General features: G+C 49.4%; 2 protein-coding genes and 1 long non-coding RNA gene across 4 annotated transcripts; 2 read left to right on the top strand and 1 right to left on the bottom strand.

Annotated features, from left to right (window-relative positions):
• Nucleotides 1–48: 48 nt before the first annotated feature.
• PCNA (proliferating cell nuclear antigen) lies at nt 49–2,991 on the top strand. The gene is made up of 6 exons (XM_065659085.1): nt 49–313; nt 688–785; nt 1,534–1,601; nt 1,755–1,949; nt 2,230–2,353; nt 2,469–2,991. Exons 1-6 carry the CDS (start codon nt 93–95, stop codon nt 2,549–2,551), a joined length of 789 nt encoding a protein of 262 aa, XP_065515157.1. The 5' UTR covers nt 49–92; the 3' UTR covers nt 2,552–2,991.
• Nucleotides 2,992–4,968: 1,977 nt separating this feature from the next.
• TMEM230 (transmembrane protein 230) lies at nt 4,969–9,668 on the top strand. 2 transcript variants are annotated; one of them, XM_065659086.1, is made up of 4 exons: nt 4,969–5,076; nt 7,089–7,216; nt 7,592–7,714; nt 8,465–9,668. In XM_065659086.1, exons 2-4 carry the CDS (start codon nt 7,118–7,120, stop codon nt 8,603–8,605), a joined length of 363 nt encoding a protein of 120 aa, XP_065515158.1. In that variant the 5' UTR covers nt 4,969–5,076; nt 7,089–7,117; the 3' UTR covers nt 8,606–9,668. The 2 variants fall into 2 exon arrangements, with proteins under 2 accessions (XP_065515158.1, XP_065515159.1); XM_065659087.1 differs by lacking the exon at nt 4,969–5,076 and adding an exon at nt 5,327–5,447.
• On the bottom strand, nt 9,610–22,854 carry LOC136003447 (uncharacterized). The gene is made up of 4 exons (XR_010608097.1): nt 22,637–22,854; nt 18,909–19,059; nt 17,471–17,837; nt 9,610–10,132 (listed from the first exon to the last, which is right to left on the bottom strand). It is a non-coding gene; the product is annotated as an uncharacterized LOC136003447 (long non-coding RNA).
• Nucleotides 22,855–22,881: the final 27 nt, after the last annotated feature.

The following is a 22,881-nucleotide window of genomic DNA, read 5'->3' on the forward strand; positions in this document are numbered from 1 at the left end:
GTTGGCTCCTGCGCTGGTGGGCGGGGCGGAGGGTATAAAAGGCGGTGGCCGGGGGGTCGCCGTGGGTTAGTGCCGGTGCCGCAGCAGGGAGGATGTTCGAGGCGCGGCTGGTGCAGGGCTCGGTGCTCAAGCGGGTGCTGGAGGCCCTCAAGGACCTCATCACCGAGGCCTGCTGGGACCTGGGCTCGGGCGGCATCAGCCTGCAGAGTATGGACTCCTCGCACGTCTCCCTGGTGCAGCTCACGCTGCGCTCCGAGGGCTTCGACACCTACCGCTGCGACCGCAACATCGCCATGGGGGTCAACCTCTCCAGGTGCGGCGGGGCGGAGCGGGGGCCGCGGGGTGGCGGTGTGAGGCCGGGCCGCTTTGCCCCTCGCAGGACGCAGGGTTGGGGCCGTTCCGGGGCTGTTCGAGGGCGTTCGGGGGGATTTTGCGCCCTTCCCCCCCACCCCCCCCCCACGGTCTCCTCACGGATCTCGCGCCTTTTTTCGCGGGGCGCGCGCGCGGGGCTTCTTGGCGCTGACGTCACTTTCCCGCGCCGAGGCTGTGGCGGGAAAAGCTTGAGTGCTGCCGACATGGCGCCATGACCCTCTGTACCCCCCCACCCCACCCCAGCACTGTCCTCACGCTGCGGTGGGGTGTTCCTGCTTCTAATCCCGCAGTAACCTCCCTTCCCTGCCCCTGCAGCATGTCCAAGATACTGAAATGTGCCGGGAATGAAGACATCATCACTCTGCGAGCAGAAGACAATGCAGATACGTTGGCACTGGTGTTTGAAGCACCGAGTGAGTGTTAGGCTTGAGAGTTTACCTGCTGCTGTGGTGTCTTTAGGTAGTCTTCATAGAGCACGCAGGTTGGGGGGGGGGGTAATGACAAGGAAGACTTACGGAGTGGGAGGGCTCACCTGAGAGTTAAACTCTAGAAACAGTCTGGGGACATAAACTTGTGTCAATTTAGAATCACAGAATGGTTTGGGTTGGAAGGGACCTTAAAGCTCATCCAGCTCCAACCCCTGCCACGGGCAGGGACCCCTTCCACTGGAGCAGCTTGCTCCAAGCCCCTGTGTCCAACCTGGCCTTGAGCACTGCCAGGGATGGGGCAGCCACAGCTTCTCTGGGCACCCTGTGCCAGCGCCTCAGCACCCTCACAGGGAAGAGCTTCTGCCAACCTGAACTTCCCCTGTTTCAGTCTGAACCCATCACCCCTTGTCTTATCACTACAGTTCCTGATGAAGATCCCCTCTCCAGCATCCTCGTAGTCCCCTTCAGACACTGGAAGCCTCCTGTGACCAGTACTCTCTTTAAAAGAGAAAGACTCTTCTTTAGGTGACATGCAGGTGCCTTTGGTGGGTTCCTGTCCCCTTACAAAAGGCTGTTTGGTCACTTTCTGATTTCTAGCTCTTATGAAGCAAGGCAGATCTTATGGTTATAATTGAGCTGGTCTTATCTGCCACGGGAGGGAGGTTAAGGGGCAACATGCTCAGGACGATAACTTCTCAGAAACCCTTGGTCAAAACATGCTTTATTTCTTTAGATCAGGAGAAGGTTTCTGATTATGAGATGAAGCTGATGGATCTTGATGTGGAGCAGCTTGGAATTCCAGTGAGTAGCAGCTCTAATGACTGATTCTGTGTCTTAGACATGGGTGTTTTCCCATGTTCATCCCAAAACTTGAGCTTTGGGAAGACCAAACCCAAGGGTAGCGACAACACCAAGCTCCTTGGTAGCAGTTTAACTGTGACTCCTCCTTTGCAGGAACAGGAATACAGCTGTGTAGTGAAAATGCCTTCTGCGGAGTTCGCCCGCATCTGTAGGGACCTCAGCCACATCGGTGATGCCGTTGTCATCTCCTGTGCCAAAGATGGGGTGAAGTTCTCAGCTAACGGAGAGCTGGGCAATGGGAACATCAAACTGTCCCAGACCAGCAACGTGGATAAAGAGGAAGAGGCTGTAAGTTTGGTGCTCACAGTTTCTCAGTGTTGTTTCTGCTAATACAACTGATTCCTTCATCCCTCTGGGGCTAAAGCTGGGGGATCACATATGTTATTTCTCTGGTTTATGGATTAGAGCCCACAAACTGATGCCAACTTTGAGGTCCTGGCTGCTGGGGCCCTCAAGGCAGGGCTCAGCAGGGTGGGGATAGCACTGACTGCCTCAAGATGCCTGAGTTGAGAGGCTTGAAGGAACGTGGTGCAGGCAGCAGTAGCTGGAGCCTGACCTGCTTTTCTAGGTGACAATAGAGATGAACGAGCCAGTGCAGCTGACCTTCGCGCTGAGGTACCTGAACTTCTTCACCAAAGCCACTCCCCTGTCCCCTACAGTCACGCTCAGCATGTCTGCAGATGTTCCTCTTGGTGAGTAGAAGCAGCTCTGCTTGAGCACTGTAGAATGCTGCCACTGAAAGCGCTTTAACAATTCCTGACAATGGCTTTTGTGAGGAAAATGCTGTTTCTTCTTCTTCTTTCCCAGTTGTGGAGTACAAGATTGCTGATATGGGACACTTAAAATACTACCTGGCTCCAAAGATCGAAGACCAACAAGAAGGTTCTTAACTGGAGCAGGACTGAAGGGTGAGGGGACAGCCTGGAGAAGGAAGTGGTGGTGGTAGCAGTTCCAGTGCATTGGAGTGTTGTATGAGCACTGTTAGGCCTGTTATGTAGATACCTTTGTAAATACTTTTTACCTTCCTCTTTTCTTCTACTGCTCTCATTGGAAATAGGAAATGCTGTGTTTTTTCTAGTGTATGCCTGTACTTGCAGTAACCTCTTAGATGCTGTCTGAAGGTGAAGTATTTTACTCCTTGGCTTAGAGAAGGGGTGCAATATTTAACTCGAGTAAAGATGATGTTTCCTGGAGTTTCACCTGTGGATCTGTAGTGGACTAGGGCTGCTCTTCACTTCTGCCACGAGTTAATTTGACTTCATCCATTTCTTTTTGAAGCTGATATTCCAACTGCAACTTGGAAAATGGAAATAAAGAATCTAATTTTCAAGGGTTTATCCTGGTTCAATGTGGGGTGGATGAATCCACACTTTGTCCAACTGAATGTTCCCTCCTCATTCCTTTTCCAAAAGCACTGCAAGGGGCTTTCTTACACTGGAGTTGCCAGCTTTTGATGACTTTGCTGTTGAAATGAAGTGGCATGGTTACACTTTGAACAACTGATTTGTCTGTCATGTTCCCTTTAAGCAGAGGGTTGTGAAATGGGTTTTCCTTGGAACACTTCAGCAGATTCCAGAGCTGCCTCTAGCAGGGGGCTGGAGCTGTCATTGCCACCACTGTGTGCCAGTCACCTGCACACTTCTACTGCTCATGTAGCACGCTTGGGGGTGTTCCTGATCATGTTTATTGAGGAAGACAAAGGATTTTACAGCATCTTTCACCCTAAAGTTTTGATCCTGAAGAACAGGATCTGGGGACAGTTCCTGTGGGTTTTGCTTTGGTTACTGTATAGCTATGAGCTCACCATCAATCCTCACCCACCAAGTGGAATGATTCCATCATGAATGACACCGATTCTGTTGGCTTGAAGTAAGTGTGTGGGTATCCTTCAGGAGGCTGTGTGCTTCCTACTAGTTGCAGTACAAGTGTATCTTGAGTGTTAACTGCCTGACAACGCAGCTGAGTTAGCAGGAGCATTTCACAAGGTGGCAGTGCTGATGAGGAAACAAATTCTGCTGTGTCAGTGATGGGGCTGGTTCTTGTCTCACAAACTCGGCCTTGCTGGGAGCTGGAGATGGGCTTTTAGTGCCCCTGCCTTCAATTCCTACTCTGTAGCAGCACTGCTTTAGTAGCAGGGGGTGTTGACTGTGGTTTGTTGCTGTGCACATGACTCCCAGCGTGGTTTTCAGCTCCCACATTGAGCTTTCTCATGTCTCTACACTCCATCTATTCCCTTGAACTTTCTTAGCTCACTGATTCATTCAGTACCTTTAAGAGAAGATCTTTAAAGCAAGATTTTTAGCTGCCTTAAAGTCAGCAATTGCTGAATTACTGCCTGGAATGCTGGGGTACAATAACCTTAAATAGGCTTTTTAACTTCCAGATGTGTCCCTCTTCGGCTTGGATCAACGTTGTACCCACAGAGCAGCAAGTAAATATGTGCTTTGGTGAAGAATCAAGGGGTTGATGTTGAACCAAGGCAGGATTCTGGGTTTCAGGGATGTGTGCGACTGGGGTAGTGATGGAAGCACATCCTTTTTGGTGGGGGGGGGGGGGGGTTAACAACCTCTTCCTTGTGCTGGCCTTTAACCATCCTTTAACATCAGCATCTACGCACGTGGGGTTTGACTCGTGCTGTGTCTGATTTCTGGGTAAATCCTGAAGGAAGCTGCGTGTTTGCCATTCCCAAATCCTCAACATTGAGATGTTCCCTTTCAAACTAAGCAGAAGGAAGCTGGGGGAGGTTTAGTAAATGCTCTGTGTTTGTCCATGTTTGGAGCAGCTTTTGAAGTTCATGCGCATTTAGAGTTTCTCACCAAGGAGTAAAGAAACAAGAAAGGGAGAGGGAAAATTCTTGGAAGCTGAAGATTTTCCAGGCTTTAAATCCAATGTGGATTCTATTAAATGACAGGAACTGGAAGGAGGGTGATTCCTGCAGTTCCCTTGTTCTCAGGAGGCAGAGCCCTGGCTCTGTGTCCTCTGATGGGTTAATATTCCAGGTCCTGGAAGTAATTCCACGGCTACAGCTCCTGACACATACTCAGCTCTGTGCTGGGTCTGACAGTGGAATTCTACCCAACTCTTCCTGCGGGAAACCCCCTTTACTTTAAGGCACTTGCAGGAGGGATAGGTACGAAGGTGCCAGTTCACAAAGCACTCCCAACAGCAGCTCCCGTGGGACATGGGCCTGGGGAGCAGGACCTGCTCTGGGCCACCCTGCCCAAGGACACCAGCATTCCAGCTTCCCATCTGGAGCACGAGGCTGGAAACAAGCCCTTGGAGCTGCGCCAGCGAGAGGCTGAGCCATAACCTGGAAGGAAATGGCCGTCATAGGAATAAACTTCCTGGGTCGCTGTGGGGCTGGCGCAGCGCGGAAGAGGAGCGGCAGCAGTGGAGAGATGGGATTGAGCAGCAGGTACCTGGCTTTATCCATGTCCTGGGGTAGGGGATGCAGCTCGGGGGGGGTCTCAGCCATGATGGGAGCTTCCTGCTCAGCAGCAGAGAAACCATTTTGGGGCTGGAGGAGGAGTCGGGTGGTTAAGTGCAAGGTTTGAGGTCTGAAAGGGTGAGAAATGACATCTTCCTTCCTTATTCCTGGGTAAGAAACAGAGGGCTCTTATTTAGACCACAGCACGTAGCGTTAGAGCTACAATCGTGATTCGCCCTTATTCTCCTCTTAAAGCACACAGCAGCGAGCTTGTTTCTGGTGTTGAACTGATGTAGAGCATGAGGGGAGTGGAGCTCAGTGGACCTGGACCTAGTTCTTAAACGGAAGGTCTAAGAAAGGTTTGGTTTCTTGCCTTCATCTTTAATATCCTCTTTCTAATGGGAAGGGCAGGGCAATTTGTGCAAGTGTAGATTGGAAAGAATGCCTAGGAAGCCATTAGGAATAGGCTGGGAAGTAATGGGACAGTCCCTGCCTCGTGGTCCTTGGGAGTAAAATGGGGCTGAATTGGGAAATTTGACCCATCAGATGTGCTGACTTATTTTGGCTTCTTTCCCCCCTGCACATGAACTCCTGGGCAGGCAGGAGGCCAGGCAGGGGGCTATTTGAGTTCTGTGACCTGATGTGTGTGGATCCGAGGGTGCCGGTGCTACTCCATTGTGCTATTTCCCCTATTGATGGAACTAAAAGGGTTTTGTCTATGGTTGGTTTTTGCTACAAAAAAAGGGCAAAAAGGTCCAGTTAAAAGTACAAATGTGGGGTTCAAGCTCAGAGCGTGTTGGGGTTTTATTATAAGTAGCATACTTACTGGAGGAGGACCAAACCTGGTGGCAGGGGATGTGCCAGCCATCAGCAAGAGGCAGACAAATTACTTCAGTTCAAGTGCAGACTGTTTTGAGGGGATGCTGTTACCTCAGATGCCAAACAGTGGTTTGGAATAAACTGGCTTTGTCCCTTCCCATTGGGACAGTTGGGATCTGCGCTCATGCTTCCTTTCTCAGCAAACGATATTTGCTGGATAAAAAGCTGGAAAGCTGATTTCCCATCTCAGTTGTGAGACCTGCAGCACTGGGATGCAGAGCAGGTCAGAGCAGACCCCAGCAGTGCACAGGTCCTGCTGTAATGGGGCTCTGTGGTGGTTTAGGGATGTATCTGCAACCCAGATCCAGGCTTGGAGCCTGGATGGATGCAGTGAAACCACAGGGTTGGCTCCACAGCCAGGGCAGATTGCAGGGTACAGCGTGGCTGGATGAAGCTGTGCCCTGGTGTTCCCTCCTGTGTGACCTTGGACTTCAGCTCCTTGCTGGTTACCTCATCCCTTCCTCACGCTCCCCTGGAGTCAGGGCAATGACACCTCTGTTTTGTCCTCGTTTCCAGTGGTTTTTCTTTCCCAAAATGGATCTATTGCAAAACATCCGCCTGCTTGAAAAGCTGCTTTGTTCACTTCTGCTTTGGGCTCTTTTGCTCAGGTCCCTGTTTAGAAATAGCTTGGAGCTCAGCTGTCTCCCTGCTGGAAATTCCAAATGAGAGCTGCTTTAGACACTGCACTGCTCTGGAATGTTCTGTCTTGCTTTAAACACCTTAGGCTGACTTTGCTTTCACACCCTCTTGCTGTGCTTTTGTATGTTAGAATCCCAGACTGGTTTGGGATGAAGGGACCTTAAAGCTCCCCCAGCTCCAACCCCTGCCACGGGCAGGGACCCCTTCCACTGGAGCAGCTTGCTCCAAGCCCCTGTGTCCAACCTGGCCTTGAGCACTGCCAGGGATGGGGCAGCCACAGCTTCTCTGGGCACCGTGTGCCAGCACCTCAGCACCCATTTAGGCTTAAATAGAAGGCTTTGTTTTAAATGATTTAATTTATGAACAAGGACAATGATGCTGTTTGGTCAGTCCAGGCTTGCGCCTCTTAGACACGATCCACGTCTCTCAGACTGTCATCCAGTTTGATCTGATGTTATTTCTCTATTTCCCTTTGTTTCCAGGCTCTAGCTGAGGCCCAGGCTTCCTTGGAATGATGCCATCACGTACAAACCTGACAGCTGGGATTCCCAGTAGCAAAGTCAAATATTCCAAGCTCTCCAGCACCGATGATGGATATATTGACCTACAGGTAAGAAGTGGGGATGGAAACCTCTTCCTGCTGCTCCTCTGACTGTAAACTACAAGGAGAGGCTGCTCCAGCTTTGCACAGGCACGGAGGCTGTGGCTTTGTCTCCAGTTGAGCAGCCTCAGCTCAGGGGTTGGAACTGGATGATCTTAAGGCTCTTTCCAACCCAAACCATTCTATGAAGCAAGCTGCATGACACTGCTTCAGCCCCTCTCCTCCAGGAAGCCCCATAGAGCTCAACTGGAAAGAAGGCAACTGCTTTAATGGGGTCAAATGGGTCCCATGTAACTCTGCTTCCCCTGGGCTCACACCTCTGCCATGGTGGGAGGGGGCTGTGCTGAGTTAAGCTCTGTCACATTTGTGATTCATTCCATGCAGTTCAAGAAGAGCCCACCAAAAATCCCCTACAAGGCAATTGCATTGGCGGTCGTGCTCTTCATGATCGGGACCTTCCTCATTATCATAGGAGCACTCCTCCTGGCTGGATACATCAGCAAAGGCGTAAGTGATGCCCCTTCTGATGTGAGCTTTCCTCAAAGCCTGCCATGACCCATTACATTCAGTGTATTCGGAGCAAAAGGCAGGCATCATCCCCTCCGCCACCCTGCTGGTGTTTGCTGGCTGCAGCCCCATGTCTCTGGCAGCAGAGCCCTCTGATGCCTTTAGTTAGCAAGTCTGGAGCATGTTCAGAGCTGGGTTGAAGCTGTGCCAGGGAGGGCAGGGTTTCTCTGTCCTCCCTGGGGTACAGTTTCATTTCCATGCTGCATCCCTGCAGAGGTCAACTTTGTGCTGGGTTCAGCGCTTTTGTGTACGAGGTACCAGACCTCTGCACAGGCCACAGCACCGCTCTTGTCTCAGTGTTCAGGACCCATCAGATGGGCTCTGTTCTGGGTGCTCCATGGCACACTTCTTTTACCTTGTGCCTCTGGAGCTGCTTTACAACTGGCAGCCGCTGCTTATCACTGTGGGAGCAGCAGCATTTAGGCTGTATCAGGCACAGTCCAGAGCTGGTTTGTTCCATGTGATAGTAGGAACCACCCCTCTGATCCAAAGAAGTTCAGTTGAGAGCTTCCTGTAGCAAGGAGGAGTGGATTTAGAGCTCAGCATGAAGAAAACAGAGATGTTTCTCTGTTAAGATGAGGTTTTGGAGGGGCTTTTTGCCAGCTGCACCTTCAGGATGAATAGTTCAGACCAAGGACTGATTCCCCCATACAGATCCCTTCTTACCGCTTGTGCCTCTCTCCTCTGCAGGGAACAGACCGTGCTATCCCTGTGCTCATCATTGGGATCCTCGTGTTCCTCCCAGGCTTCTACCACCTGCGCATTGCTTACTACGCCTCCAAGGGCTACCGGGGCTACTCCTACGACGACATTCCAGATTTCGATGACTGAGCAGTGGATGTCACCCCATTGTACTTAGGTTGGCACTACGAGCTGTTAGTTACCCTGGCGATCAGAGAGGGCTGTAGCTGAAGTTAATCAGGAGACACCAGTTCCTGGTGTTGCAGGTTTCAGGATTCACCATCAGGTGAGAACAACATGGGCTTGTAGGGTGGTTTTCCTCTTCCGGTTATATGATGCTGGTTGCTTGTAAGAACCTCTCCTTGGGCAAGGCAATTCTAGCCCTCTTCCCAAAACAGGTGAGCCAGTCTCAGCAGCAGCAAAGAGACTTGGGCCTTTTTTAACTGTTTTACAGAGTTTCCTTTAGTTTTCAGCAAGCTTGTGGCTGTCGTTGGGTTTCCCTTTGCAGACAAACCCTTTGCAGTTCAATTCTCCTGCTCTCTGCCCATCAGAAATGCTTTCAACCTACTTGTCCAGTGCTTGTTGGGAATAACTTAAGTCAGGTGTGTACAAGAGGGGGAAAACTACACCTGAGATCATCTACACACAGTGCATTTGCTACGCAACCCCTCATCAGATGGACCAAGCTCATGTATTCAGCACGCCCATGCTTCAGGAGAAAGCTTTGTCCCACACCAGTGTTAACTTGGCAAAATCTGCTTATCCTTTACAAAGGTTCCTGTTGGATTTTGCTTGTGTTAAACAAAAGGATACAGGGAGAAGGATTGGAATTCAGAGCAGGAGTCCAGTGTCTAAATAGCAAACATCTTGGGTTTGGCTGGTGTGGCTATTGGAGATGCTTGAATTCCAGCTGGCTAGCTCTATCTGTGGAATCGTTTTGCTCTCATCTAGATAATATGCTGTGCATAGTAAAAAGGAAATCTCTATCTAGTTTATAGTGAATAAATCCCATTTGTATTACTTTGCCAGCTTCAGAGATAGGTTATTCAGGGAAAACAGATGAGTAGCTCAGTTTCTGTCAGGTAAAAACAGCCTTTCTCCTGAAGTGGGAATGAACTCGGTGTCCTGGAGAACAAGTACATGACAAGTAGTGATGCAAGTAAAGTGTGTTTAATATGAATAAACTTCCCTCTATTCTGTGTACAAATCATAAGCTTGTCTCTTGCCCGTTCACAGGTCTCGGTGTGCGCTAAAAGCTGTTCGGGGCAGGCAGGTTAAGGCTTTAGCTGAATCTGCTGCTGGCTTTGCTGAGCCAGCAGCTTCCAATAGCTCCATCTGCTCTCCAGGACCCTGGGCTGAGCTGGGATTACTCTGCCTGGTGCAGCAATGCAGGGTGCTCTGGTATGGCTGGAGAATGTGCTGCTTCAGGAGGTCAGGATTCGCTTTCTGAACCTCAGGTGCAGTCCTTATTAAGTGTGCAAAGACCCCGGGTTTCAATTGCTTTGGTTTGGGGTCCAAACACCCAGTTCCTTTTGCTGTGTGATGTACAGGAGCAGGGTCTGGATACAGCCTTCAGGCTGGTCCTGGCCCTCCAGAACTGTCAGGTTTGCCTCATGTTGACTGATGATTTTTGATGGAAGAGCAGTATCATTGTTAGTGCAGAGCAGATCCATGGAGCTGTTGAGATGGGAACAGCATATGACCACCTTGCCCTGAAAGTACTCCTAACACTGCCTGTTTTCCTCCTCCAACGTTCTAGATTAAACCCAAAGCCTGAGCCAAGACCTTTTGTAACCTCCATCTCTCCCCTCCTTTGACTGCATTGGTTTGTGTGTGGTTGAACCCTGAGGAATAACTGAATCCAGGATCTCCCTTTCTGGCTCTGCACGTTCTCTGCTGCCTCACACCGGCCCTGTCGCCTTCCTGATGCTTCCCAGATGTTGTCACATTGTGCCTGGCAGCAGCTGAACCGTGTCCATTAGAGCTGGGTCTGGCCAGGAGAGCGGCTGCTGACGCAAAGCCATGAATCAGCCTCTATTTGGGGACAAGAATGTGGGTTTGTTTGGGATTTGGGGCAAGGGGAGAGGAAGTGGAAGGGAAGTTTAGATGGAAAAAGAAAAGGGGGAGGGAGAAGATGCTTTCAAGTGGGGCTGAGAGGATGCAGGAAGTTGGGAAGCCTGGTGGTTGGCTAAGGAGAAGTAAATGCTTAAGGATAATAAAAGGGTCAGGAGAGCGTTTCTGGAGGAAAGGGAATAAATTCATTCCTGTTCTATTTGACAGAAGCAAAAGCCTCTGGCAGTGCAGTGCAGAAGGAAGAGCAGCCCCTGCTCTGATGCTCACAGCGTTGTCTATGGATGGCACTAGAGAAATTCTCTTGTCTACAGGGATTGTTTTATATCTGATATCAAAAAAGGAGGCATTTGGGGAAAGAAAGAAGGTCTATTGAGCGCTGGAAGAATGCAGATCCAGATGACTTCACTGTTGACATATTGCAATTCTAAGTAGGGCTGTTCTCCAGAGTGTAAGTCTCTGGATGTTCAAATGTCATTAACTGTAGGGTAGCTCATAGGCAGGGTTCCATTTTCTCTTGCAAAATACCATGAGTTTCCAGGTATTTCAAGAGACTGGAAGACTTTACTGCAAACATCTTGTTTCTCCAACCCAGGGCCATGCTGCTCTGCTGTAGATCTGAGTGCAATCGGTACATCAGCCCTTTTCCTGTGGTAAAGCATTATGCAAGGATGAAGCTTTCTTCCAGAATGGGGCTGTTCTGGTGCTGATCGATTACAAAAGGATCTTTCCAATGTTCTTCCTGCCACGCTGGGGACCTGCTGCAGGAGCTCCATAGCTGGTTGGGCTCCTGCTGCCTTGCCAGATGCTGCAGTCAAACTGCACAGCTCATGGCTCTGCTCCTCTCATCCCTTCTGGAAAATCCTGGGAGTTGTGGGTTTAAGGGCTGCCTTACCTATAGAATCCCAGACTGGTCTGGGTTGGAAGGGACCTTAAAGCTCATCCAGCTCAGCACCTCACCACCCTCACGGTAAAGAACTTCTTCCTTATCTCCAAGCTGAACCTCCCCTGTTTCAGTTTGAACCCATCACCCCTTGTCCTGTCGCTGCAGTCCCCGATGAAGAGCCGCTCTCCAGCATCCTTGTAGCCCCTTTCAGACCCTGGAAGCTGCTCTGAGGTCTCCACGCAGCTTCTCTTATCCAGGCTGAACAGGCCCAGTGTTCTCAGCCTGGTTACAGCACTGAGGGTAATAGGAGAAGCTTCTGGTTCTAGAGCGAGGCTTGGATGACAAATAAGGCTCTGGCTGAGTGCTGATGGATGAGGATAATACTGAACATTATTGAGCATCATCCACTCCGGGCACTCAGCAAAGCAGCTGTGTCAGGGAAAAAAACAGTTAAATAAGCATTTATATGGCTTAATGGAGTATTATTATGCACAGCAGCTCTGGAGAAAGAGCAGGCACCTGACTTGAGGCTTTTCTCTAGGTTACGAGTGCTTCAATTTATGTATCCTCAGTGATGTTTTCCCATTGCTGTTGTGTGGTGTGTTTATGTCATTATGCACTTTTTAATACTATGAAGTTGCTGGAAGGACATTTGGGAACGTGATTCTGGAGTCCTGTGGCCTGAGCAGGTGAATTATCCCCCCAGTGTGGTATTTATAAAAGCAAAGGCTCATTTTAAGTCAATCTTATGATTTCTTTCTTTTATGTCTAGAACAAAGCGAACTGAAGTTCCCAAGCAGTGTCCCATCAAAGGACACTTCTCGTAGTAGCAAAGCTGCTTGAAACATGGAGGTGAATAAAGCAGACGAACACAGGGTGCCCAGAGCAGCTGTGGCTGCCCCATCCCTGGCAGTGTTCAAGGCCAGGCTGGACACAGGGGCTTGGAGCAAGCTGCTCTGGTGGAAGGGGTCCCTGCCCGTGGCAGGGGTTGGAGCTGGGGGAGTTTTAAGTTCCTTTCCAACCCAAACCAGGCTGGATTCTCTGCTCCTTCTCTCCTCGTCTGCATTGCCGCCTTGTTAAGAGCAGATTGTGCTTCCCAGGGCAGAAGGGAGACCGTTCCTCTGCAGGCAGCTCCTTACCACTGTTGGTGGTGCGAATGCCACCAGCTGGGAGGGATGGCCACCAGTGGCTCCTGGCTCAAAGATGCTGTGTGTAACTGGTTTTGTACCGCATCCCAGAGCCAGGTTCCATCAAGAAGGGAAGTCAGGCACCAGGCTTGTACCAAGTGGTGCCATTCAAGCATAGAGCCAAGGAGTCAACCTCCTGCCCACACAGCGGGCTCCCAGGAGAGACTTCACTCCCAGAGATGGTGTGAGGAGCGCAGCAGTGGTCTCTGCCAACTCAGGCAGTGGGTAAGGCTGGCAACAGTGAGGGTTTATAGCAAGCACCGCATCCAATGCTGCATCAGGCATTGGAACAGGCTGCCCAGGGCAGTGCTGGAGTCATCATCCCTGCAAGTGTTCACACACCATGGAGACGAGGCCTTGACAGTACTGGGAATGGTTGGACTGGATGAGCTTAAAGGGCTTTTCCAACCTGGTTGATTCTAAGGTCCCTTCCAACACAGACCATTCTGGGATCCTATGAACTATCTATGGAAACGAAAGGGAGAGAATGTCGTGACTCACTTGGAGTGAGCTATGACTCCCCATGGTATAACTACAACTGTAAAACCATTGCTTTACTTGAACAAACAGCACTATCTGCAGCAGCATCTCTGGCGCTTTTCTGGTGCCCATCACGCAGGAGCACTCAGAGCAGCCCCTGTGCTCAGGGTTTCTTGCTTTCTGTCAACTGCAATTAGCCAAATCCAGCACCACTTGCCACAGAGAGGCTCAGCACCACGCTGTGCTCTTCCAGCAATATGGATTTTGCTTAGCGTAAAAGGCAACGTAGAAGCCCTGCAGGGCAGGAAGAAATGACTCGGCACAAAGGTTCTGTCCCTTCTAATCACATTTGTCCTGTGCTCCACTTATGCCCTGGTCTAAATTAGTTTCTCCATGTTCCCCCCATACTCCTCCCCCTTATGCCTCATCCTTTAAAGCCCCAAGTATCAGCCCATTCATACAACTGCTCCTCATATCCTCTGCTTCCCCGTAGACACAGGTTAGTGGTGGACTTCGTAGTCCTAGAATGAAGGTTGGACTTGATGATCTTAAAGGTCTTTTCCAACCTGGTTGATTCTATTCTGTTCTAAGCCACTCCTTGAGCTTTCTCCAAGCCCTTCCTTGGAGGGTTTGTCCTGCTCTTCCCAGTAAGATCTCTACCTGCAAAGCACCTCCAAGATTCCTTGGCTGATCCCACCTTCCCACTTGGCACTTGTGCTGTGCTCTGGAGCTGCCGCTCATCCATTTGGCAGGTAAGTGTAAACTGCACTTAGAGCTTTGGTTTGCCTCTTCCAGCTCAAGGATGTTGAAGTCCTGCCTTCGTATTCTGCCTTCTCTACCTGGTGTAAAGAAATGGTCTTTGCCTTTTTCCTAGAGCTCTGGGTTCAGCCCAGCCATGTTGTGCATTCCCTGTGTGAAATGTGGATGTGCACATTCACAGCATTTCCTTTCTCCTTCCTTAATACCCAAGCAGTTTGAGGTTTTTAGGAATGCTGGGTTTAACTAAAAATAGCCCAGACAGCTCAATGCCATGAGAGATTCCTGCCTCCCAAGAGAATTGACTTTGTTCTGTGACAGAGCCAAGGGATAAGAGGAAGGGGGAAAAACCTCAGGGAGTAAAAAGCTTAACTGTGGGTCAGCAGTGATTGATTCCAAATGATTTCATGGATTGGTTTTGCCTAGGAAGGTGTTGAGAAACTTCTTTTAATTGGAAATAATGCAGTTATTAGGAGGTCTGGTTTTGTGGCCTGCATGGGCAGAGCTTGCTTACGACAAGAATCAGGAAGCAAAAACTTCCTTCCTCTCTGCTGCACTTGCTGGATACCAAGCCATGATGCTGGCCTTCATCTCTGGAGCAGCATAAAGGCTACTTTGGAGCCTGCTTCTTTCCAGTAACACATAATCCATCTGTGAATCCATACAGAGCTTTCCCAGTTCTCTGCAGTTACAGTAAGGAACAAAACTGTGACCAATCTTCTTTGAGAGGACTCTCTTTCTGCTCTGCTGAAGGAGATGCTTTGGCACTGAACACCTCAGTTCTGTGGCGGAATCACCGTTCAGGGGTGTTCAAATGGGGGAGAACAAAACCCATTAGTCACCACTAATTCATTTGATTGTGAAACACTTACTTGGACTGAAGTAGGAGCTGCTCTTAAGTCTTTAAAGGATTAGCTGCCTGCTGGTCTTCCGTGCCTGCAACCATTTATCTAAGCTACTGCTGCAAATCGTGCTGTTAACCTGTCAGGCAAGGTTTGAACCTTTCTTTCCTTGTCAGTGGGAAACGCGTGGTACATGGGATAGTGGGAAATGACTACATCCACAGTCAGAATGTCTGGGTTCTTTCCCCAGCTTCTTGAAGGAGGGAAAAGACAGAGAATGAATATATTGATAACTGTCTACTTGAGGACATTGCAAAACCAGATGAGGGGCTGTAAAGAGTTTAGGGAATATGAGATGTTTGCAAATGCAGCCTGCCCCCTGCTTCCATGTTTTCCATGGGCTGTTGCCAGGGCAAATAATTCCTCTCCCTCCTGCTGACCTGTCGGCACGCAGCATTGCCATCCTGCTCCATCCTCAGGCTTGCATTTGTCGTCCCGTGTTGCATCATGTTCAGCACAAGAGGTCAAAGCAACTGGCCAAAAACCAGCTGCCAGGGGAGGGTTTGCTCATGCAAGAGCATCAGTTTCTGAGCTAAAAGCCATGCTGAGCAAAGGAGACTTTCATTCTAGCAAGAATCCTTGAAGAAAGCTGGGAATTCACCTCACAAGGGTTATTTTTTCCTCTTACACACTTAGTATCTTTAGTGTAAAGGGAAAGATCTCATGTCCTTAAGCCTACAAATACTGATTAGCATCACCATATAATTTTCTAGCAGTTGTACCATTAGTATGTCATTAGGAAAAGTCATAGTGATTTTCCTTGTCTCTCATCACACCAGTTCATGTCGCAGCACGACTTCTCCACTGCTATTTTGAGTGCTGCTTTCCCAGACAAATGTCTCCTTTTCTTTGCGCTTGATCCTGCAGGTCAAGTGAATCCTTGCTGCCTTTTATTGCATGAGAACAGAGGCGAGATTGTGACATGGGCCAGGGCATGGTCTCCAACTTCAAATGCAGAAAACTGTTTGTCAAGGTTTCTCTTTGTTGGGTGGCTGTGTTTCAAATCACTTCAAAGTTCAACTCACAAACAGCTTGTGTTCTAATCCTCCCCATGGAACAAGGGAGGCTCTTTGACTTGTGCCCACAGCCACTGAGACACTGAAGGCTTGAAGCTGGGAGCCTGCTCCATGCTTGGGAGTTTATCACAGAAAGGATGGAGGGAACGTTGGAAGGGACCTTAAAGCTCATCCAGTTCCAACCCCCTGCCACAGGTAGGAACACCTTCCACTAGATCAACTTGCTCCAAGCCCCTGTGTCCAACCTGGCCTTGAGCACTGCCAGTGCCTGTGCCAGGCTATAACCAACCTGATCTTCCCCTGTTTCAGTCTGAACCCATCACCCTCTGTCCTATTGCTACAGTCCTGATGAAGAGTCACTCTCCAGCATCCTTGTCACCCCTTTAGGCACTGGTGCTGCTCTCAGGTCTCCCCTTCAGGAGCCTTCTCCAGGCTGACCCAGCCCAGCTCTCTCAGCCTGGCTCCAGAGCAGAGCTGCTCCAGCCCTCACAGCATCTCCTTGGCCTCCTCTGGACTTGCTCCAGCAGCTCCACGTCCCTGTTGTGCTGCTGCCCCAGAGCTGGATCAGGGCTGCAGGGGAGGGTCGTCCCAGAGCACTGCAGAGGGGCAGAATCCCCCCCCTCGACCCCTTTCCCACCATCAACAGGGCCCAGGTCTCCAGAGGGACTAAGGGCTGGCACAAATCCCTTCTCCCAGCTCTGCTGTAGTTAGGGAAAGTCATTTATCAGTGGCAAGATGAGCCAGAGCTCGCAGGCACACTTCAGTGACACTGCCTCAGACTGGCTGACACTAACTATGAGTTGTGGAGAGGTGGCACTTGAGGCAGGGAAGGAGTTAACGCAATAAAGGGCAATTTGCTGGGGAGAAGTTGGAGTTCATTGTTCAAGGCTCTGCTGTGGATTTCCTTTTTATCCTTTCCGAGTCTTGGCTCTCACCATAAAAGGGGTTGCTAGTCCTTCCTCTCCCTGTTTTTATTTAGACTGTGAGCCCTCAGAGGCGAGGACTGTACCTTAACCTGCGTGCAGCAACACAGTGGGAAAGCTTCATCGGCAGGGAACTATAAATAGTGAGCCTGTGCAGCCCTGTGGCATCCATGCTTGCTATAATTGCCTGGTTTGTGCTCCTGTGACAAGTGTTAGTTCAGCTGTCAGGGAAAGGAGGAACTAAAAAGTATTACCAGAGACAACTTCCAGCTCTCGTGTTGCCCACTGAGCTTCGGTTTGGGCCCGGTTCTCCTTCCTGCCTCTGAGTTCTTTTCCTGTGTGTAAATGATGCCCAGTGGGATTTGGACACTTCCAGAGCTGCAAAGGGCTTGTCGTGGTGCTGCCTGTTTCCCTCTCATGCCTCAGCACCACACATCTATTTTGTCCTTTTCCACTTGCTCGAGGAGGTTGATTCTGCAGCAGTGGTTTTCCTGTCGCTCCTGACATCACTGTGTTTTGTTACTACACGCTCTCATGAGGAATCCAAGCCCACCCTTCCTCCCTGAACAGTCTGTGGCTGATCTGTCAGGATGGTTTGCAAGTGGGTTTAAGTGATGAAAGGTTAAACCAGCGATTCTCCCTCTGCTACCACTAGGAAGGTCTGAGTAAGCAACCACGAGAGTGCTGCTGCCTATTCCTTGTACCACAAAGGGCCTTCGTTTGAACTCCCAGTGGAGGTGGCTTAGGAAAACATGGGTTTTATTCTATGCTATAAAATTCCTCTAATGGACTTACTGACTCTGTGTGCCAAGTTCACATCCTTTTGGAAGTAGTTTTAGTGGAAAGAAGTTGTGCTGGTCCAGCCTATGCACATCTGTCAGCAGAAGCTGCCATTTACTGCCACAGCTTTGAACAAGAGCCATGCATGAAGTTGACATGAGGTGGCAAAACCCAGCTTGTCCCCTGCGTGGAGACTGTCTCTCCAAGTGATGCAGGCTTCAGCCGATGGGCAGCTACAAGCAAAACACCAGTGTGAATGTGCACCAGCACAGCAAAAACGTCAGGAGCTGTCACCACGGGCTCTGCAGTGCCTCCTCTGCTGCCACAATGTCTCCGTCAGGAGATGTGGCTCCAGCAATTCAGCACTATTGGCAACTAGAACCTGGCAGGAAAAGAGAACAGGGAGGATAAATGGATGCTGTTTTCCTGCCCCCATCCTGGTCCCACTCTTCCCAAGATGTAACAGCTAATTTCAGGGGCTGTGCCTTTGAAAAGAAGGCTGGGAATGAACTCTGAGAGGTGACTAAGCCCATCTCCTCCTTCCTCAGCCAAAGGCAAGCCTTCCTCCTGACTCAGCAAGTTAAATCTCATCTATTTGGTACAGCCCCTGAGGTACCAGACATAACAGCATCAAGAAAATTAGTTTCCCATCCAAAGCATGACCTGTGCGGATGAGTTAGTGTTACTGTAAGTGTTCTTGCTTACTCTTCCTTCCCTGTATTCACTGAAAACACGTGGTCAATGTGGTTTGAACAACCCTAGAGCAAGAAGAACAGGAACCTGCTCTGGGTTGTTTGTACTGTGCTGGCTGCCACAATCTGCTCTCCATTTACACACTATTTTGCACAGACAAAGATGAAGGAAGGTCTCCTCTCTCCAAAAGCTACCAGAAGTAAAACCATCTTGATAAAAGCAGCAGGGATCCAATAATCCTGCAACCATGCAGATTGTTTTCTCCTCCTCCCCTATTGATTTATGATGTGAATTGAGGCAACTCTTAACTTTGCAGCCCCTGCCATTTATCTCCCTATATAGCAAGCACAGCAGTACATCTGCCCCTTGGATCGCTGGCTAAAGCCTCAGTAATTTGAGTACTTGGATCAAAGTCGGCTGAGATCCTTGGACCAAAAGCCCTATTTGCTACTAAGAGCACTTTGCACTAATTAAACTTCATAGAATTCTCCTTGGGTTTTCCTGCCCCCTTTTTGCAGCTGACACAAGTGAGGATTTAGCTCAGACGAGGTTGTTCAGGTTTAGAAATAGTTCTTAGAGATCAGTTTTTTCACTGTCTCTATTTCCATATAAGATAAGAGGGGAAACAGCAATCGAGTCATGGCTTTCCCCAAGAGAAGCTACGCATTTAGGTAGGTGGAGGAACCCGAGGTGGTATTTTCCACTAGGTGGTGGTAGACAGCATTGTTTAAGAAGGGTTATTCGCTCTTCCCGTCTTTACCTGGTACAAGAGAAGCTCCTGGTCGGTCCTGTTCTGCGTTCTCTTTCCATTACAGTTACTACTCCATATTCCAGGGAAAGAAGCCAAAACATCACTGCTGGTGAGCTGTTAACTCTTTTCTTGGGGAGGTTTTTTTCCACCTCCCAAGAAGCTGTTGAAACACCAGAGGTTTTGTTTCTATTTTGTGCAACGCAGTAAAAGCTATTCCCGTTACCCGTATACATGTGTGCTAGGTTGGTCTTAACTCCTGGATCCATCCATAGGAATCACATAAAATAGTGTTGATCTGCTGGGGGGCAGACTATTTCCTTCTATCTCCTTGTATAAAACAACCCTCCAACCCAAAACACACCAAGAAAACCAGCCAGGGAGTTGGAAATGAGCCATGGATCCCAGATCCAAACCAAGCATCCTTGGATCGAACTGGATGTGAAGTTTGGATTTGGTCTTTTGGAGCTCCCGGACTCAGATCAATGATTCACATCCCTGTTTGAGGCAGCACTTTGGTTTAACATGGAAATATTGAGTAAACAGAAGGGATTCCAGCCAAAAACATTTCAGTCTCAGTTAAATTTATGGCGCTAACGTCCATGCTGCATCTCAAGAAAACCCTGACCTTCTGTAGCCCTGTCCTTACCATTCTGTTTGCACAGAGCCATGAAGAAACAAACAACATCAAGCTGGCAAGCTTGGGGGAACACACTCATAAAGGTTACCTCTGACTATCGCAATAGTCTTGTGTTCTTTGGCTGCAGAGAAGGACACAGAGCCCAGCCTAAAGGTTCCACTACAACAATATCTCCTTACAATGACTTGCAGCTCCCCATGGGCACAACCTCACGACAAAATCAAGTCCCTGCTTGCATCTGTGGTGGAGATGTTGTGGTGATTCAGGCTGGCAGACATCACAAAGCACTATTTGCTTATGGGCTCTCTACTCGTTACTACTGTGGTTACATTAACACTATAATATTTATCCTGAGTTATGAAAGCAAACGTAATGAGGGATTAGTACAAAGAAGAGAGGGAGGAATTTGGACTCCAGGAGTGCAGTGTGAGCTGAAGAATGTCAGCATTTAGGCCAGTTAAGGCAATTACAGCAAGAATTCAGGCTATCTCATTTTGATGGACAGGTATTCTGTACTGGTTGAAGTGGGAAGACTGGTGTAAGCCTTCTAGATGCAGCAACACCTCACCTGGTCAAATCCTCAAGTGAGCTTTGAGGAGCTCAAATAAGCTCCTAGATTAGAGGTACCATAGCGAAGAAAATACCAAAGGGACTGGGTCTCCTTTAGTTCTGCACAAGAAATGATTAATGATTGCTGATTTGACAGCGTTATTCTTATGAAGGACATGCACATGCACATCCTGTGTCTCCGATCCTTCCGACTGTTTTATGGTCCTGTGAATCATTCAGGCAGAAAGTGACTGAACATCTTTATAAACACCTCATGGTTCATCACTGCATTTTAATAACAGAAATTATATATGCCAAGTATTCCAGTAAAACAGTTCTTACTTCTTCTACAGCATAAAATGGGCTCTGGCTCCCTGAAGGAGTAAAATGCCAGGGCATTTTCTGGAACTCCACAGCACAGAAGGCCACCTGGAAGGTAATTTATCTATTTAAGAGGAACAAAAGGCTGAAGAATGCATCTGCTGGGTTTGAGCCCGTGGTTCCTAGGGGTTAAGCTACGTCAAATTCAATTCTTGGAGCACTAAATCCAATTTTTATCATCTTTCCCCTGCTTGTCCTTGGGATTATCGTGACCCTGAGGTCTCTTTTGCTGTTCCATTTCAATCTGACTGATGCCCAAGTCTGCACTTCTCTTGTATCTCTTGTGTTGTCCCTTGCAGCACTCTTGTGTTACCTGTATTTCACTCTGCCACCCTCCACCAGCAGAGGGTTAGGAAATTGTAACACTCATAAAGAAAAGCTGTGTCTCTGCCACTAATTTCTGAGCCCAGAAAGGCTGCATCACTGCATGCGTCTGATCCATCTTCCTGCACAAACTCCTGTCAACAGCAAAACTGCTGCAGTCTCAATCAATCTTGCATTACTAAAATGGCCTTTACATCACAGCAGCACACTCCTCTACCCTAACAAACAAAGGCTATTACCATTTAAAAGCTGCACTAACTCCATGGATATGTTTGGGATAAGGCCAGGCATTGAATAATGTCTAAGGGATCAATACTCAGGCTGTTCAGCCTGGAGAAGGCTGCATGGAGACCTCATAGCAGCCTTCCAGTATCTGAAGGGGGCCTATAGGGATGCTGGGGAGGGACTCTTCATTAGAGACTGTAGTGACAGGACAAGGGGCAACGGGTTAAAACTGAAACAGGGGAAGTTTAGGCTGGATATAAGGAAGAAGTTCTTTACTGTGAGAGTGCTGAGGAATGGGTTGCCCAGGGAAGCTGTGAATGCCCCATCCCTGGCAGTGTTCAAGGCCAGGTTGGATGAAGCCTTGGGTGCCATGGTTTAGTGTGAGGTGTCCCTACCCATGGCAGGGGGGGTGGAACTGGATGATCTTAAGGTCTTTTCCAACCCAAACCATTCTGTGATTCCATAATTCATAATCTAGAGCAGCACAAGAGATGTGATTTGTCTGGGTCCTATCCACTTCTCCATATGGTTCACTTGAAGACCTTTTAGAAGTTTAAGGAGTGTAGTATAGTGAACATGTTAAAAAATACATGCACAAGGAGGATGAGAGGCACAAATGCTCCAGAGGCCTTGTAGGGTCTCTGCTCTTAAGCTCCTGGGTTCTAACAGGATCTGATGAAACCCTCTTTAGAGGGGCAAGGGGATGGAAGGGGTCAGCTGCTGGTACTGGATAAATATTCCCAGTACTGAACTGTGCAAACAGCAGCTGGAAAGGCAAAGACCTGAAAGATCAACAAAGAATTGGAGGTCTGGGTACAACTGATGCAATGGTTGCAATGAGCGTCACTGGTGCGAGAGCACAGGCTCTGCTAGGGACTGCCAGCTACAAGGCACCTGCATCAAATAACTTAGGGGCTGCTGGAGCTCAGCGCCAGGCAGTGTTAGCTCAAGGACACCTACTGGAAATGAGCAGCATGGGGTTTGGAAGGGGTTTTGTGGCGGGGAGAAAAGGTAGGAATTAGGGGGGGTACAAAGGAAGTGGAAAGGAGGTAGAAAAGGGGCAGAAAGGAAGCAGAAAGATAGAAAGGAGGCAGAATGGAAGCAGAATGGAGGCAGAAAGGGGGCAGAATGGAGGCAGAATGGAGGCAGGAAGGAGGCAGAAAAGGGGCTCAGCTCTGGCTTCCCAGAAAAGCACCAAGTACCCCACGGTTCAGCTCTTGGCACATCCAAGAACTGCTCCTACTGGAAAGGGCAGAAGCCAAACTGGAGCGAGCTGATGTTATCAGACCCCATTAGGAATTTCGGGCTTTGCCAAGCAGGATGCGGGATGTGGTGCCCATCGTCGCTATGGGGTATGGAAGCGGCCGGTGTGTAAACACTCAACCCCATGTGCTGGTGAGCGATCACACCGCGTCTGTCCCTGTCAAAAGCTCCCTAAAACGAGATGTTAGGCTAGAGGGATGTGTGCGGTAGAGGTGCCATCTTTGGGGCAGGATCAACTGCTTTCTGCCCCCTAACCTTACTCTCCTATTATAAAGGATGGGTTGTTTTTTTTTTTTTCCAGAGGGGGAAAGAAAACCCAACCAAACACCAAAACCAACGTGAAAACACCAAAACCAACCTGAAAACAAACCTCAGGAAGGGCCGTGGCCGAGGCTGCCTATGGTGACACCAGCCAAGCGCCATCTTCCTTGGGGCTGAGGAGGGGCCCCCACAGACAAAGCCCCCCGGGGCTGAAGCCTTGCTATGGATCCCTCCTCGTCCCCCGGCCCGGGGCCGCCATAAGAGCCGGGCCCTGAGGGGGAGAAGGGTGGGCGGCGGGCGCCATCTTGCCGGGGGCGGAGCAGGGCCTGGCCCGCCCCGCCC

This window comes from Lathamus discolor, chromosome 22, assembly GCF_037157495.1.
Source record: "Lathamus discolor isolate bLatDis1 chromosome 22, bLatDis1.hap1, whole genome shotgun sequence".
NCBI lineage: Eukaryota > Metazoa > Chordata > Aves > Psittaciformes > Psittacidae > Lathamus > Lathamus discolor.